The following is an 18557-nucleotide window of genomic DNA, read 5'->3' on the forward strand; positions in this document are numbered from 1 at the left end:
GCTGGAGTGCAATGGCGCGATCTCGGCTCACCGCAACCTCTGCCTCCCGGGTTCAGGCAATTCTCCTGCCCCAGCCTCCTGAGTCGCTAGGATTACAGACACGCGCCACCATGCCCAGCTAATTTTTTGTATTTTTTGGTAGAGACGGGGTTTCACCATGTTGACCAGGATGGTCTCGATCTCTTGACCTCGTGATCCACCCGCCTCGGCCTCCCACAGTGCTGGGATTACAGGCTTGAGCCACTGCGCCCGGTCGATGATAAATCTTAAGGGAAAGTTTAACGAGAAGCAGGATACCAGCATGGTCTCAAAGTGTCTCCCATAGATTGCTGATTAGTTGAAAGGGAAAGCATTAACCATAAGTGGAGAAACTGAGTAGCACCTTGACTGGGTGACCAAAGTCAACATCACCAGTGAGGGGCAGATGGACACCATGTGCCTCCAGCTCTGGTACCCTACGAAGGACACAGCGTCATGTAGGTAGCATTCTGGCCAGGCATGAAACACAAGGAAAATCTAAAGGGAGGTACCCTCAATTTAAAGGAAAAGACGACTTGCATTCTCCAAAGCATCAATGTTTTGAAAGACAGAAAGCCAAGGAACAGATATAGATTAAAAGACTAGAGACGTAACAACCAAATGCAGTGTGTGATGCTGGACTCAGGGGGGAAAGGTGCTTCAACCATCGTTGGGACAACGGATACATTTGGAATATTGCCTGCAGATGAGATTGAAGTACTTGGCCACTGTTAAATTTCCCAAATGTGAAATTTATATGATGGTGATGTAAGAGAGTGTATTTTGCACTTAAGTGAAGAGACATTGATGTGGTTTGGATGTGTGTCCCTTCCAAATCTCCAGTGTTGGAGTGGGGCCTGGCGGGAGGTGTTTGGGTCACATGGGCCGATCTGTCATGAATGGCTTGGTGACAACCCCATGGTGATGAATGAGTTCTCACTAATTCACAGGAGAGCTGGTTGTTGAAAGGAGCCTGTAACCTCCCTCTCCTTGCTCCCTCTCTCATCATATGACACACTGGCTCCCCTTCTTGTGCCACCCTGACTGTAAGCTTCCTGAGGCCCTCCCCAGAAGCACATGCTGGCATCATGCTTCCTGTACAGCCTGCAGAACCATGAGCCAAATAAACTTTTCTTTATAAATTACCCAGCCTCAGGTATTCCTTTACAGCAAGGCAAATGGACTAACACCAATGTAACATATACAACCTACTCTCAAAAAATAATGTGTGTGTGGCAAAAGGTTAAGATTTAGTGAATCTGAGCGAAGGACATATGGGAACTCCCTCTTTTGTTCTTAAACTCTTTCTGTAGGTCTGAAATTATTTCAAGAATAAATTGTTAAAAATGCACTTTTCAGTTTTGCTTCTGCTTGAGTGTTGTAAAACTAGTGTAGTTAGATTTATCTATGTTATGAGATGTAGCTGTTACCATACTTCATGTATTATTTTATAACTCAATACTACGGGTGATACAACTGCCCACCTCAGACTCAAGAAAAGCACATGCCTAGAGAACTGGTATCTCAGCAATAGATGTAGAGATGTAGAGAGTCTGTGGAGAAGGTTTCCTTTTCTTCTTTTTTCTTTCTTTCTTTTTTTTTTTTTTTTTTGTGAGATAGGGTCTTACTCTGTTGCCCAGGCTGGAACGCAGTGATGCAATCACAGCTCACTGCAGCCTCAACCTCCCAGATTCAAATGATCTTCCCACCAGCCTCCCAGTAGCTGGGACTACAAGTGCACACCACAACACCTGGCTATTTGTTTTTTTTATTTTTTTTATTTTTTGTGGAGATGGGATTTCACCATGTTGCCCAGGTTGGTCTTGAACCCCCAGACTCAAGCAATCTGCCCACCTCAGCCTCTCAAAGTACTGAGATTACAGGCATGAGCCATTGTGCCCAGCCAGGTTTTTCTATATAAACAGTTCAGCAAAGTCCCAAATCCCTTTTGGTCCCAAGACACTTGGGTCACAAGCCAAGTGAGTGCAAAACAAGGCATCTTGGCCGTTGGCTAATGGGAGCTCCTAAGAAAGGCTCACCCCAAACCCCATCATTTTGCTGCCCTGTTGCCTCTGTCCTCCTTTTCCCTGATGGCCATCAACACCGGGCTGAGGACATCTCAGATCATTTGAAAACTTTCACGGCCCTGCACCCTTGAGAAGGCTGCTCCATCCTGCACCCTGAAGGAAGTCAGCAGGTCTGTGACCTCTCAGCCACCCTGAGAGGTCACCAAGGGCTGAAACCCAAGGGACTGGCTACCTGCTGGCTGGCTGTCAGTCATCACAAGAAATCTCTCCTGGCTTCAGGGATGAGTGGCAGCTGTATATAGGATCATTCCCATGGGAGCACAGTAAGAAGAGAATGCAAGCTCAGCAGGCCAGGGCTGAGGAGCCTGGGTCTCCATTGTGACGAGTTCTATTACTGGACTTGTCTAACTCTCTCTCCGAGTCATAACCCAAAGCCTCTTCTTTTAATCAGGTGGAAACGGCTGCACAGATGGCTGGACCTAGCAGCGTCCAATCCCCAGGCTCTGTAGCTTCCCTGTTAACATATACACTGCATTATCAGTCAGCAGTCCATCCCTCAGTTACTGAGCACCCTCCGAATCAACATGCCATTATGTATCGTGGAAAGGCAGGAAAGAGATGGGAGACGCTGAATCCCCTGCCCTGGGTGATTACACCCAACCAGGACCCCCCCATGGAAAGACCCAGAAGCAAAGTTTCTAAGTCTGCACAAAAGCAAATTAGTTTGACAGAAACTGTGCCCTTGTGTATGGGGAGCAGGCAGCGTAACAGGGTGAAATGAGGCACCTGCCGGGGATGTGCCCCTTCAATCTCATCGGCAAGGACTCAGGGAACGTGGCAAGCAGGCGGCAAGCCCTGGAAGCAGCCGCCCACCGCAGAAGGCACAGCCGGGACAGGGCTGCAGCATGTCTCTTCCGAGGCCTCCGGCTTGTCTTTCGTCCTGGACTTAGGCAACCATTCCATGAGGACAGAGCTGGGCCCAGCTGTCACAGGCATGGTCAATTCCCCCCGCAGTGGCTAGTCTGATGTCACTGCTGACAACAAGCCTTTCTACCTGGGAGTACTAAGAAGTCAGGGGCACCACCCCTAGGTGAGTGACCAGAGCAGGGAATGGGCAGAAAGGACCTGCAGGTCTAGACCAGTGGTTCCCAAAGTATGGTTGCTGGACCTCTTCTGGGTGCTTGTTAGAAATGCAAAGTCCTGGGCCCATCCCCGATCTGCTGAGCCAGACTCTCCAGGGGTGGCACCAGGAATCTGTGTTTTAACAAGCCCAATAGGCAATGCCTATGCACACCCACTGAAGTTTGAGTGGCTCCGGTTTTGACTTATTTCTGGACTTGTTACATTCCCCTTTGGCTCAGGTTGCAAATGCCCATGAAGGGGTGGAAGGTACAGCAGGGAAGACAGCTCCAGGGGCCGTGTGCACACCTGCAGAGGTGCTTCCACATCTGCAGAGCTCCATGCACTCCTGCAGAGCCATGTCCCCACCTGTAAAGCGTGTGCACTCCTGCAGAGCTATGTCTACACCTGCAGAACTGTATCTATACCTGCAGAGCTGTGTCCACACCTGCAGAGCCATGTCCCCACCTGCAAAGCTGTGTGCACACCTGCAGAGCTATGTCTACACCTGCAGAGCTGTGTCCACACCTGCAGAGCCGTGTCCACACCTGCAGAGCCGTGTCCCCACCTGTAGAGCTGTGTCTACACCTGCAGAGCCGTGTCCACACCTGCAGAGCTGTGTCCCCACCTGCAGAGCTGCATGCATACTGGCAGAGGCATGTCCACATCTGCAGAGCTGCGTGCATACACCTGCAGAGCCATGTCTACACCTGTAGAGCTGTGTGCACACCTGCAGAGCTATGTCTACACCTGCAAAGCTGTGCCCACACCTGCAGAGCTGTCTCTACACCTGCAGAGCTGTGTTTACATCTGCAGAGCTGTATGCCTACCGGCAGAGGCAAGTCCTCACCTACAGTGCCTCAGGGACACCCTGACCAGGCCCAGCTTGCCACAGCTGCTTCCTTGGGCCTCAGGTTGGGTTCCTCCACCCCTTAAAGAAGTTCTATGACTGGGCTTGTCTAACTGCCTCTCCCTGAGTCATAACCCAAGCCACTTCTTCTAAGCAAGTAGCAAGGCAGCACAGGGGGGCCTTGGGCAAAAGTGGAGGGAGCTGGGGCCTCACGTTCTCTCTGGAGCTCACTCTCCCTCCATCAACCCAAGCATCCCTTTCGTCTGGGTTCCCAGGCCTCATAGCCTTCCTCCCTTCTGTCCTACTCTGACAATGACCAGCATCTACTTTCTCTGGAGTCACCTAATCCTGAGGTCACTGAGCATCAGAAGCCACAGGAACGAGCTACGGCTGGGGGCAGGGGCCACCACTGTCACTGCATTGTGTAGCTTCCCTTCTCCTCCACCCCATCCTCCTCCCCTCTGAGCAAAGGGTCAGTTACTTTTATCTGGTCCCTAAAGTCGTTAGTTCAATCCTATAGCCCACGGACTGAGTTTAGAGAGAAAGCCATTAGGACAGTCAGGGTCTGGAGAGCTCCTGGCTGCGGGAATCACAGCAGAGTCTCCATCAGCGGTCAGAGGCCCGAGGACTGCAGACGGCACCTCCACGCCTCTCCCCCACACCCCACCACTCCTACCTTACCTAAGGCTGCCCGAAAATCTCAGTTCAGCAGCCTCCCGTCTGGTGCCTTTCCCCTCCAAACGAACACTTTCTAGACTTCTGTCTAACCGTGTCTCCATCAGGCGGTCCTTTAGCGCAGTGTCCAGCGTGTGCTGGCCCAGCTCCTGCAGGCGTGCAAGCCGACTGTGTGCCCAGCCCGTCCTAACTCTGAGCTCGCTGATGTGGAGCTGGTAGGCTGAAAGTGGCCACGATGGGAAAACTTACACCACAGCAGTGGACAAAGGCTACAACCAGAGCTCCTGTACCTGGTCTGACCCCAGTAAAACTGGTTTGGCAGCACAGCACTGAGTGGTTCCCATACTTTCCTGCACATTGGAGTCACCTACGGGTCTTCAAGAAAGACGGCTACCTGGCTCCTGGCCCCAGATATTGTGACTTAATCTGTATAGTATCAACCTGGGTATCAGGATTTTTAAAGCTCCCCAGGGGAGTCTTCTGAGCAGCAAGGTTGGGGAGTACTGCCTGAGCAGCTAGTATTACGGGATGCAGACTCCTCAGTATAGCATCCACAGGGCCTTGACTGGGCCCTGCTCACCTCTCCCATCTGTCCTCCCATTCCCTCATGCCCAGGACTCCAAGAAGCTATCCAGAGACACTTCCTGGATCTCTGTGATCCCAGGGGTTACAGTATCTGCACCCACAGTTCCCTCTGCAAGGGCTGCCTTCCTTGCCCGAGTGCTTCTTCCTCACCCTCCACCATCTGGACCCTTGGGCAGCTGCCCCCTCCCAACGCCCTCAGCCTGGGAGAGCTGCCCTGGGGTCCCTGCCTTCTTCCAGCATGGCTCTATCCACACAACACTGCCATGTCCTGCCCCCTGCTCCTTGAAGGCAGGGACTGCATCTGATCCCCCATGCCCCATACATGTGGGAGATGCTCAGTGAACGTCTGGGATGAATAAATGGCTTCAGCTAGAGTTACTGATTTACCAGGAGTCTGTTAGGGATGACAGATAAGACACCCCAGGAAGCTGTCTTCATGTCATCACATGCCACAGCGTCCCGGCGAAGACAGGAGGAAATAAATTCCCATTCAGTGCTCAGGACACCAAGAGCCATACTTCTCAGAGGCAGCCGGTGGCTTTATCTCCTGGGTGTCATCATTTGTTTCTATTAGTATCCATATCGGCTGTCATTTTGAGCACTTTTTAGGTTCTAGATACTGTGTTAAATTCTTTTTTTTTTTTTTTGACAAAGTCTTACTTTGTTGCCCAGGCTGAAGTGCAGAGTGGTGTGACCTCAGCTCACTGCAAACTCCACCTCCCAGGTTCAAGTGATTCTCCTGCCTCAGCCTCCTGAGTTACTGGGATTACAGGAACCTGCCACCATGCCTGGCTAATTTTTGCATTTTTAGTAGAAATAGGTTTCACCATGTTGGCCAGGCTCATCTTAAACTCCTGACCTCAAGTGATCCATCCACCTCGGTCTCCCAAAGTGCTGGGATTACAGGTGTGGGCCGCCGTGCCAAGCCAAATTCTTATATTATGCTCATTAATCCTCTCTAGAACTCTATAAGGTAGGTATTATTGGCCCCATTTTACAGAAAAGTAAGGCTTGGCACAGATAAGAACCTCTCAAACACACATGGTTACGAAGTTGGGGAGCCAGAGTTTGAATTTGAGCCCAGGTCTGCATAGCTTCAAAGCTTGTCACTTTCATAAACTGGCTGTGACTGTGGTTCTTTCTGTGGTGACTGTGGTTCTTTCTGTGGTGGCTGTGGGGAAACTTAGAACAAGTGTCAGTTTCCTTCCCTCGTGCACAGGACCTACGACATGCACTGTGGGCACCAATTCCCCTTCACCCTAACCTCTTCACTTATTTTTGAAACTGTTGATACTACAAGCCAACCATCTCATGTCGTGTTTGGAACAAAAAAAGGTACACACAAAAGTGCCCATTCCGGAACCACGCATCCACGAACTTGGCAAACGGTTTCCAGCAGGGAACAGGGACGACAGGACAAGACGGGTCTGCTCTACTCAGCATCCTCCTCGGTTTGGTTCAGTTGCAGGAAGCTTCAAAACACAGACTGGACTTACCTTGGCAAGGCACGTGTCTGTACAGCCCTATTAGGGGGAGGAAGATTCTACAACGACCAGGGGAGCAAAGTTGTCAACCAGAGACACAGATCATAAATAGATTCTCTAACCAGCTAGACAAGGGAGCAATTCGCTTGAAGGGTGAAATCTCAGTGTGGCTATTTATAAACTGCACAACCCATTTACACAGTAAAAATGAAATTTATTAAAGGTACACGGCTGCTAGAAATGGAGTCAGGAAGTACTGAAGGCACAGTTCCCAGGAAAACACGCAGAAAAATCCTCATCCACCGCCCTCTGCCCACCCCTGCCCTATCCTGCTGGGCTCTGGGTCTCCAACGGCAGCCACCAAGAAGGGACCGCACTGCAACCTAACGTACAAGCTTCTCCCCCAGAATCTTTGCACTTTTCATCTAACCTAAGTGAAGGAGGAAGAGAAAAAGCTCAAAGTGGAGAAAAATAACCAGAGGCGGCCTCGTGCTTGACAGCGACAGCTCAAGCCGGTGAGGGTAGCCCGCCACCTCCCTGCCCTCCTGGCCTCCTCTGAAGATGACTTAGTCTCCCTTTGATGAAGACTGGTATTTAGAGGCTAAACATGGGGATTAGGCCCAAAGGTTAGCAAGTCCTTAGTAAGATGAAGGAACACTAAAGCCTCCTGAAACTTGTTTTGAAGAAACCATGGAGGCCGGGCGCGGTGGCTCATGCCTGTAATCCTAGCACTCTGGGAGACCGAGGCAGGTGGCTTACTTGAGGTCAGGAGTTCAAAACCATCCTGGCCAACGTGATGAAACACAGTCTCTACCAAAAACACACAAAAAATTAGGCGGCATGGTGGCACATGCCTGTAGTCCCAGCTACTTGTGAGGCTGAGGCAGAAGAATCACTTGAACCCGGGAGGCAGAGGTTGCAGTGAGCCGAGAGCACGCCATTGCACTCCAGCCTGGTGCTGGGTGACAGTGTGAGGCTGTCTCAAAAAAAAAGAAAATAAAAGAAAAGGAAGACGAAAAAAGAAGGAAGAAAGAAGGAAGAAGGAAGAAGGAGGGAGGGAAGGAAGGAGGGAGGGAGGGAGGGAGGGAGGGACCATGGAGGCTTTCGTACAGCACAAGTGTTAAGGCATTTAAGAGGGTGAAACAGCTGCCAAAAAGCTGACACCTCGGGGTCCACCATTCCTGGCCTCTGACAGACTGAGGCACAGTTAACCCACAGAGGGCCAGGCTGCACCTGAGGCAGCACGGAGGTCAAGGTGGAGACCAAAATGAAATCCCAGAAAGGGATGACAAAAAAATGACAGAAAGGAGCGGTGTTTTTAGGTGAGGGAGATGAGAACACTGGGAGTCTTAGAAACAGGACAGAAGGCGGCCAAAGGAGTTGGGAGGCCTTAGCGAGGACACAAGAGGAAGAGGGAACCAGGAGACGGCCTCCCAGGGCCGAGGGCGAGTCACACGGAGAAGAATCAGACTTACTCCTGCGTACCTGAAATGCTCTAGAGTCAGACAGACGCAGTGGCGCAACACAGGATCTGGCCAAGAGCTGGAACCATCCCCAGTCGTGGTCTGGAGGAAGGACCCCTGAACTGGCTGGGTGTGGTGGTCACGCCTGACATCCCAGCACTTTGGCAGGCTGAAGCAGGTGGATCACATGAGGTCGGGAGTTTGAGACCAGCCTGGCTAATGTGGCAAAACCCCATCTCTACTAAAAATGCAACAAAATTAGCCAGGCATGGTGGTGGGCACCTGTAGTCCCAGCTACTTGGGAGGCTGAGGGAGGAGAATGGCTTGAACCTGGGAGGTGGAGGTTGCGGTGAGCCAAGATCACACCACTGCACTCCAGCTTGGGTGACAGAGCGAAACTCTGTCTAAAAAAAACAAAAACAAAAACAACCTCTGTACTGAGGGTTAGAGTGTGGACTGGATGAATTTCAGAGGGTCCTTCCCAAATCCTAAGAATCCATTATGACCATGCCCCTAACGTCTGGATTTCTTACCAACCTCACATGAGACATAGGACAGTCTCCCTGTCTCCTTTCTGCGCCATACTCATGCGATCAATTCTTTCATTCTCCTGAAGACAGAGCTCCAGGCGTTTCCCAAGGAACACTCCACTTTTAAAGGAAATCAAGTTTTGAAAACCCTTTTGGAATGTCTGGAATGGGAAATCTACAGATAAAGAAAGTAGGTGAACTGGGAGACCTGGAGGGCATGGGAGAGGCCGCTAATGAGGACAAAGTTTTTTAGTGGTGATCAAAGTGCTCTTAGATTACAGTGGTGTTTACACAACTCTGTAAATGTGGTAAAAGCACCAAGTTGTAAGCTTTAAATGGGTGTGTAACTTACACAACAATAAAGCTGTTTTTCCAAAATCCTCCTCCACACTCATCCGGAGGAGTTTCTGTGTCACAATTGTCCTTGGGAGCGTTCCTCTAGAGGCCACCAGTTATCTCAGGCAGCGTGGTGGTCTCTTTCTAGTGGAAAGACTGAATATTAACCCAGCCTTTTCTCTCCACCAGAGCGTGGAGCCTAAACGAGACCTCAATTCATCTATCTCACTGCCCAGGCTGACCAGGTACTTCGCCAATGCTGTCAGTGCAGCGTGCCAACAGCCATGGGGTCAAGTGACTCACCTGCTCCTGGCACAGGGTCAAGTCAAGTTAAGAAGCTGAACCCAAGACTGGGTACCCTGAGTTCAGCGGTGTCAAACACCCCCTGGAACCTGGCAGATGGCACTCTGGGCCCTGCTAGCCACTGGCTGGCAACCCAACGGCAGTCACATGAGAGCTGTCAGTAAGAAGAGCCGAGAGGCGACAAAGGCCCCGCATCCACATCCCCTCAGGACAGGGAGGAGACTGGAGATGAGTGGGGAGGCCCCTCCAGTCCACTCGGCCCATAACCCACCTTGTTAAAGACCCTGGTGAAGGAGGCAGCGTGTCATTCCATTGACGACCAATGTGTTCTTGGAATGTGTCCCTACCCTGAGCTCTTCCCAGGAGAAAGAATGCCAAATCTGTTTGGCACTGACCAGAGCCCTGCTTTGGATGGCAAGGGGTATTTTTAGAAATCGCGGGAAAGCTGTGCACATCTCGTGTGGCCTCTTGACAGGCGGCAGCGGGTGCCAGATCTACGCAGCCACAGAGCCTGCCTGAAGCCCTCTGCGAGAGTCACCGCTCTCAGAAAAGTCCTCAGCACACCACACTCTGTGTCTCGCCCAGGCAGCGCTAGCCGGGCACACTTCGTGGGACTCACTCAGCAGGCTTCACTCACTCGAGTCGGCAGCTTCACACAGCACGCTTGCCCACCAGAAACAAAGGGGTGTCTGTGTTTTCTACACACACGTGCACGCACACACACACACACACACACACACACACACACACACACCACACACAGGTACACATTTCAACAGCTCAGCTCAACACATCAGGGCTGAGGAAAAAGACTAGAAACCATGTCACGAAAGGAACGCGTTAAAAGAAACATTCTGCAGCTGCTGAAGGGAAGGGCAGGGTGGACAACACCACAAGGGGACATTTAAGATTTTTCATGACCTACCTGAAGCCCTGGCTGCTCCCAAAACAGTGGAACCGAGCCTCTGATCTGGACAAAAGATGACACTCCATCGTCCATGTAAATCGTCTGCGGCACAAGGAAACAGAAGGGAGAGGGCTTCTCAATGAAACCGAATGTCCTGGGCTGGGTAACCGGATCCAGCTGCCTGTGACCTGACACCAGCCGGAATGAAGGGCAGACAGTGGACTTCAGCGTCCTCTGCTCCCCCACCTGGCGTGGTTGGCGATGCTTCCTGACCTCTGGCTGGATGCTGGTTGGGCATGCTGGCTGTTGACCAGCCTCCGAAGAAGGGTGTGCAGGGGGATCGCACCTCCCAGGGTCTCCGGGAATTCACACTTCTAGGGCACAATCTTATCACTGCCCTGAAAATCCCAGCCACAACCCTGTGCCACCCCTTTTGTGAATAGAAGCCAATGTGTTCTGGAATTTCCCTTCCTTATGGCCCTCTATTTTTACCTTGGCGAATAGCTAAGCAGCAGAGAGCTATTAGGGAAGGACTGGATGAAATAAAGGGCACCCGTGATAGCCAAAAGACCTCACGGACTGTGCCAGCCAGTCTTAGACTTGACAATACAAGAATCAGCTTGACTGTGCACTTGGTCCTGGCCCTGCCCCACTGTGTTCTTAAACACACCACCCAGTCAGCACACATAACACGGTTTCCAAAGGCTTCCAGTGCGACAGCACCTGCAGAGAAACAAATGATCCTTACACTTTAAGACATCTATCTCCTCCCCACCCACATGCACAGCTATTTCAGAGTGTGCCTGCAGGCCTCCGATGGCTGCAAGGGAGTGTCAAAAGGACAAGAAGTACGATCCTGAGTGCCAGCGGGGGCAGGCGGTGGTGCTTATCAGATGCGGGGCCTTTATCTGCGCAACTCTAGCCTGGCCTGGCAGGGTGGCCTGGGCGCTGCTGTGGTCCTTTCCGTTCCTCACCGGCCTGCTCCCTTACAGGGTAGCTTTCCATGCAGGCGAGATCATGCTCAGATCACACAGGCATGAGTCACTCTGCAGTGGAGGACCTGAAAATTAGACCCACTGTTTTCCCGGACCACAGGAATTACCAGAGCCTGGAATCTGTATTGTCAAACTGGAATTCTATTCTTTAATCTCTGAAGGGAAAATGCATGCGTTAAGAACTTGAGTCTGTTTCCAGGGATTGAGTACCAGCAAAGTTGTGATGCTCCATTCTTCTATTAACAAAACAGAATAAAATAGCAGGTTGCTTGAATGGCTGTAGACGTAGTTGACTACCATGAAATTAGTTAGATACAACTGACCAGCATGTGTGACCTGCACAGGCCCAGTTTCTTGGAAAAGAAACCAATGAGGTCAATGTTTGTATATAAAGACAATGTTTAACAATACCCAGGCTGGGCGTGGTGGCTCATGCCCACAATTCCACCACTTTGGGAGGCCAAGGTGGGAGGCTGGCCCAAAAGTTCGACACCAGCCTGGGTGATAAAGTGAGACCCCCATCTCTACAAAAACAACTTTTTAAAAGTTAGCCAGGTATGGTGAGGCATGCCTGTAGTCCCAGCTACTCGGGAGGCTGAGGCAAGAAAATCACTTGAGCCCAGGAGGATGAGGCTGCAGTGAGCTATGACTGCACCACTGCACTCCAGCTGGGGCAACAGAGCGAGATCCAGAAAAACACCAAACAACAGAAACCAATGGACACCATCTATTTCGCTGAGAAATGTCTCCCTTCACTCTGACTGCCATGTGCTCACAATGCAACTTTCAGCGTCAGGCCAGGCTCCTCTTGAGCTGAGATGCGCTCAGGACCAGCTTCTGAAAACACTGAGGGCGGTCTGTGCTCTGCACGCCCCTCCCTGCCCACACTGGAGCAAAAAGAAAGGAGCTCCAAAGTCCTCCACCCGGTCCTCCACAGGGAAACGGGCTGCCCATCCTATCATCAGGACTAACTTCTCTGTTCCCAAGGCGATGGGCATAACTCGATCGTCAAATGCAAGAGATGCGTTTCCATTCTGGGCGAACAGTTCTTACTGCCAGTGGAAGAAGTGACGTCTCACTTCACACATGTCATTTTAACAGAGGGCACTTGGGGTGGGGAGGCAGGCAGACAGCGGAAGCAGGAGACAAAGTGGGCACTAGTATTGGCACAAGCTGGGTCTGAATGCCACTTTGCAAACCCCCATTTTCCCAGCAGCGTGGCCCTGAGCACATGACTTCATCCTGTTTCCTTCATCCACCTTCATCCTCAGTTTCCCTCTCTCTACATGAAGTTCATGTCACCTTGTACACAGAGGGGGGACAGGCAGTGAGGGATAAGTGAGGGGGCATAGTCCAAGCACAGGATAGCCACTCAAAAAATGGAGCTGTTTTCTCCTCCCCAGAGGCGCTGGCCCTATGAGTACACACAAGGGCACCTGCTGGGGTCGGAGAGAGTTGGGCCCTGGGAAGAAGGAGGGATCCAAGAAGGGACGGACGAGAGGTGGGAGGGAGACCAAGATCAGTGGGGCCACAGGAGAAAGAGACGGAGGCCAGGCCAGTGCCAAGATCCCAGACTGGGCAGCCAGAGGGCGACCCTGAGCAGCGCGTCCAGAGCAGTGAGAACAGAAACCAAATGGCCAGAAAAAGAGAGAGGGTCGAGGCAGGAAAACTACAGATGTACATATCCCTTCTCCCTGAAAGGCTTTCTGCTGACCTTCTACTTCCAGTTACAGCATCTGCAAACCATTCTCCCCAAGTCTGCAATCCTGGGAGGACACACAGTCATCGTAACTCCCTGCATGAGTCAGTGGCCTTATCTTGAATAGCCAAATATTTATCTTCCATCCTTTTTTTTTTTTAATAGACTGAGGGGACTTTTTGGTCTTGTTTTTCTTCGTGGTGAGTCAGCACTGCAGAGCAAGCCCACCAGCTATGACTCAGCGGAGCCAAAAAGACTCAAGGCTTCAGGCTGAGATGCTATCTACACATGCACACAACATCTGTGCGTGCACATACACAACACGTGCAATCCACACACGTGTATACAACACACAAATTCACACAAGGTACACATACACATGATGCACAAACAACACACATGACACCACACACATGCACACACAAACACATGTCAGATGCATGTAACACACATGGCACACATTACACCACACACATGCACAAACACAACACACACGTCACATGCACATAACGTGGATAACACATCAACGCACACCACACACTACATCAACACACACCACATATACATGCAACATGCATAACACATCAACACACACACACCATGCACACACGCACACACACAGCATGTACACCTCAACACACACCATGCACACACCACACACACACACACACACACACACACACACGGCCTGCCTTGGAGGAGGAGAATTATTTATTCCTCCTAGGAAACATGCTAAACCGAAGCAAAAGTGGAGGTGCCACAGGGCCCCCCTTTTCTGGCTCCCTGAGAATTAATTCCTGAGAAGCTGATCTGCCTGCCACCGCAGGGAGAAGTCCCCACTGCAGGGAACCGATCTGCTCCCAGTCTGGTTCCATCATTTGTTTGCCAGACGATGACCGCACAGCCACCTGTGTGCATGTCCACTTCCAAATGTCCAGCAGGCCTGGCTGGGGACCCTCTTTCCTCTGCAGAGGCCCCAGGCCAGTGTGACTTGCGGGCAGCACCACGAGGGCTGACCTGCCTCCCCAGCACAGCCCTCCTTCCAACTGGAGGCTCAGCACTCATTTCCTCAAAGTTGCTGCCTGTACCCTGGGGAGAGGCCGCCGAGATGCAGAGCCTGCCACTTCCTCAGCTGTCAGGTGGAGGGGAGGCCACGCCGCCTGTCAGAATGAGTCTACCCGAGTGGCTACAGGCGCAGCTTCAAGGTCTCCAGAAGCACTGGACAGTCTGCTCTTGTACCATAAGCAAAGCTGTGGGCTGCATATGCAGGGCTTGCGACACCATCCCGACCCGGGCCCTCAGTGGAGACTTTGCAAACTCAAGGGGGTAGGTCCCTCCCCTGAGGGACCACTCCAGAATCCCAGCTGATTGCCAGCATCCGAAACAGGTGAATCTCAACAGGGTCCCAGGCAGGACCAGGCAGGTTCCCCTGTGGACCACACAGCCCGATCTTCATGGGGCTGCATCTCTGAGCTCACCAAGGACCTGCAGGCCGAGCCAAGCTCCTCCCAGCCTTGCTCCCCTCTCCTGACTCAACCTAGAAGAACCGTCCTCAGCAGGTGGCCACGCAGCCAGGGACGGCGGTAGGGCTGCCACTTCGCAGGAGCATACTAACTGTGCATTCCACTTAACGTCATTTTTTTTTTTTTTTTGAGACAGAGTCTTGCTCTGTCACCAGCTGGAGTGCAGAGTTGCAATCTCGGCTCACTGCACCCTCTGCCTCACAGGTTCAAGAGATTCTCCTGCCTCAGCCTCTCAAGTAGCTGGGATTACAGGCGCACGCCACCATGCCCAGCTCCTTTTTTATATTTTAGTAGAGACGGGGTTTCACCATATTGGCCAGGATGGTCTTGATCTCCTGACCTCATGATCTGCCCACCTTGGCCTCCCAAACTGCTGGGATTACAGGCGTGAGCCACCGCACCCGGCCACGTGTTTTGTGTTTTAAAAAACACTTAGATCAACCTAAGCATTCTGTACTGCTATAAAGTGCCATAAACAAAAACCCTCAGTGACTCCAGAGACAGGAAGAGGGGGCTCCCTTGCCACATACAAGCGAAGTAACATGAGTTTCTTGCTTTTGAGGATCAGCCACTTCCCTCCAGCCATCTCTGCACCTCCTGCCTCCGCAATGTTTTAGAAAACAGGCTGTCACACCTGTGTTTTTGGCTTGGAAGAATGCTGACCCCCCAGTGGGCTGGTGCCCTGGTCCTATGTGTGCAGGAGGCACGAGCTGTCTCTGCTCCTCCAGTCCGCCCGTGCTTTCCTTCCACTCCATGCCCACTGGCCCACGCTGTGCACGCTTCTCCCTGCCCTGGCTCTGCGGTGCTTCTCCTCGCCCTCCAGGCAAGGGTTGCCAGCTGAACCCTGCCTGTGGGAAGTACCACTTGGAAGGGCGGCGCCTGCCAGGGCCAGCCTCACCTGTCCCAGTCCTGCTGCGCCTGAGTCACAACACCACTGCCCCCCATGCCCACCCGCCCGGGAGCAGAATCTGGAACCTGGCAGGCTCAATCAGGCTTTGCTGAAGGTCATGCAGATAACCCTGGATTCGGCGCTGGGAAGTGGCAGCTCCCCTTCCTGGGCGGCCAGGCTGTCCGGGGTCTCTGATGGATGGGAGACACATCCTGAAATGTAGGCATCCAACCAAGAGCTGCTGTGGGTGCAAGGCCACCTTCCCGGGGCCCCGCTACGCGTCTCGTGTTAAAGAAGTCACCACAGGTTAAGTTACGCTCTCTGCGGGGGGCGGGGGCAGCGTCCACAGCTGCTGCATCCGTGGGTGAGTGGCAGATGGCGGTGCCCAGCTGTCTGTCAATGCCTGCTGCTCCTCAGAGTGAGGTCGGGTAGGGACTTCGTAGAGAGCAACCCTCCCTGTCTAGCCCAGAGCCCAGAGGAAGAAAAGGGACAAAAGCCACACACTAGGAAGCCCACAAAGGTTTATGGGAGCCAAGAAATCCCTCCCCCAGCCCCACAAGGAAGGGAGGTGGAGCACTGTCAACGGGGGGCCGGAGGGGCAGGCTGTTCATCTCTAAGGCCTCCGGGCTGTGCAGGGTAGGAGAGTCAGGTGATGTGGGGACAAGGTCCCCACCTCTGAGCTTTAACAAGGGAGCTGGCAACACAGGAGACAATGCCAGTCAGCAGGCACACGACACGAAGTGGCCAGAGCCCAGGCCCAGCCTGGTCTGCGGCAGGGCTCGCTGGTCTGTAAAAGTGACAAAGCAAAGATCGCAGCAGAGTTCCCCGCAGGCCACAGTCCTCAATCAGGAGCCGCATCCGCGTCCCGGGTGAGCTGCGTCCCTTCCAAATACCATACAGTGAAGTCCCAACTCCCAGCACCTCAGAACTTGTTTGCAAATAGTCTCTGCAGAAGTGACGGGTTAAGATGAGGACAGGTGGAGCAGGGTGGGTCCCTGACCCAGCACAACTGGAGTCCTAGAGAGACAGAGGCGGAGGCGACCATGCTGGAGACACCACGGCCCTGGGCAGAGGTGGCCACGCTGGAGACACCGCAGTCCTGCCGACACCTGGATCACAGACTTGCAGTCTCCAGTCTCCAGGACTGGGAGAGAATAAGTGCGTTGTTTTCAGCACCCAGTTTGGGGTACTTTATTACGGGCAGCCCCAGGAAACTGTCTGCTTTTCCGCCTTAGAACAGGTGGTGTTTTAGGAAGGACAGTGACGCTGAAGGACAGTGCTTCCCAGTGACTTACTCGATGAGACCCCACTGAAAATACTATTTGAAATCCAAAGCCAGTATTTTAAAATAAAAGGAACGTGGTAATGAAGTGGGGCATGAGAGCAAAGGGAAGGGGCTGTCCCCGTGCAGACATCAGCCAGAAAAGAGAAACCACCCCAGCTGCGGCCACGGCTTCTCTCTCCTCTTTTTACAAATTTTTAAAATTTAACTTTTAAGTTCGGGGTACATGTGCAGGTTTGTTATATAGGTAAACTCATGTCATGTGGGTTTCTTGTACAGATGATTTTGTCACCCAGATGTTAAGCCTAGTGGCACCCATTAGTGATTTTTCCTGATCCTCTCCCTCCTCCCACCCTCTGACAGGCCCCAGTGTGTGTTGTTCCCCTCCATGTGTCCATGTGCTCTCATCATTGAGCTCCCACTTATAAGTGAGAACATATGGTGTTTGGTTTTCTGCTCCTGTGTTAGTTTGCTTAGGATAATAGCCTCCCGCTGCATCCATGTTGCTGCAAAAGACATGACCTCATTCCTTTTTAGGGCTGCATAGTATTCCGTGCTGTATATGTACCACATTTTCTTTATCCAGTCTACCACTGATGGACATTCTGGTTGATTCCATGTCTTTGCTATTGTGAACAGGTCTTTGAGGAATCACCACGTTGTTTTCCATGATGGTGGAACAAATTTACACTCCCACCAATGGTGTAGAAGTGTTCTTTTTTCTCTGCAACCTTGCCAGCATCTGCTATTTTTGACTTTTTAATAACAGCCATTCTGACTGGTGTGAGGGGGTTTCTCATCGTGGTTTTGATTCTCATTCCTCTAACGATCAGTGATGTTAAGCTTTTTTCCCATGACTGTTGGCCACATGGATGCCTTCTTTTGAAAAGTGTCTACACTGTATTTATGTCCTTTGTCTAGTTTTCAATGTTTTTTTTTTTCTTCAAAATTTGTTTAAGTTCCTTATAAATTCTGGGTGTTAGACCTCTGTCAGATACATAGTTTGCAAAAATCTTCTCCCATTTGGTAGGTTGTTTATTCATTCTGTTGATAGTTTCTTCAGCTGTGCAGAAGCTCTTTAGTTTGATTAGATTCATATTCCTCAAAATAACAAGAGCCATCTATGAGAAATCCACAGCCAACATCATACTGAATGGGCAACAGCTGGAAACCCGCACAGGGCAAGGATGCCCTCTCTCACTACACCTAGTAAACATACTAATAGTGTTAGAAATTTTGACCAGGGCAGTCAGGCAAGAGAAAGAAATAAAGCGCATCTCAATAGGAAGAGAGAAATCAAACTATCCCTGTTTGCAGACAACATGATTCTGTATCTAGAAAACACCATAGTCTCAGCCCAAAAGCTCCTAAACCTGATAAACAGCTTTAGCAAAGTCTCAGGATACAAAATCAATACACCAACAACTGTCAAACGGAGAGCCAAATCAGGAAGAGTCCCATTTACAATTGCCATGAGAAGAATAAAATACCTAGCTACACAGCTGATGAGGGAGGTGAAAGATCTCTACGAGAATTACAAAGTCTGCTCAAAGAAATTGGAGATGACACAAATAGAAAAACATTCCATGCTCGGCCGGGCGCGGTGGCTCAAGCCTGTAATCCCAGCACTTTGGGAGGCCGAGGTGGGTGGATCACGAGGTCAAGAGATCGAGACCATCCTGGTCAACATGGTGAAACCCCATCTCTACTAAAAATACAAAAAATTAGCTGGGCATGGTGGTGCGTGCCTGTAATCCCAGCTACTCAGGAGGCTGAGGCAGGAGAATTGCCTGAACCCAGGAGGCGGAGGTTGCGGTGAGCCGAGATCGCGCCATTGCACTCCAGCCTGGGTAACAAGAGCGAAACTTCGTC

At 51.5% G+C, this 18557-nt stretch overlaps 1 protein-coding gene across 7 annotated transcripts in view; it reads right to left on the reverse strand.

Annotated features, from left to right (window-relative positions):
- The window catches only part of SYNJ2 (synaptojanin 2), a 118798-nt gene that overhangs the window by 44551 nt on the left and 55690 nt on the right, over positions 1-18557 (reverse strand). For all 7 annotated transcript variants that reach the window (XR_004261294.1, XM_032253206.1, XM_032253211.1 and 4 more), the window contains one exon: positions 10316-10399. Coding sequence is in view for 6 of the 7 variants with exons in the window: in XM_032253206.1 (XP_032109097.1) it covers positions 10316-10399 (84 nt within the window). In the remaining variant the exon portion in view is untranslated. The remainder of the gene's footprint in view (positions 1-10315; positions 10400-18557) is intronic.

Source organism: Sapajus apella, unplaced genomic scaffold (genome assembly GCF_009761245.1).
Source record: "Sapajus apella isolate SASKATOON/1434 unplaced genomic scaffold, GSC_monkey_1.0 scaffold82, whole genome shotgun sequence".
Lineage (NCBI taxonomy): Eukaryota > Metazoa > Chordata > Mammalia > Primates > Cebidae > Sapajus > Sapajus apella.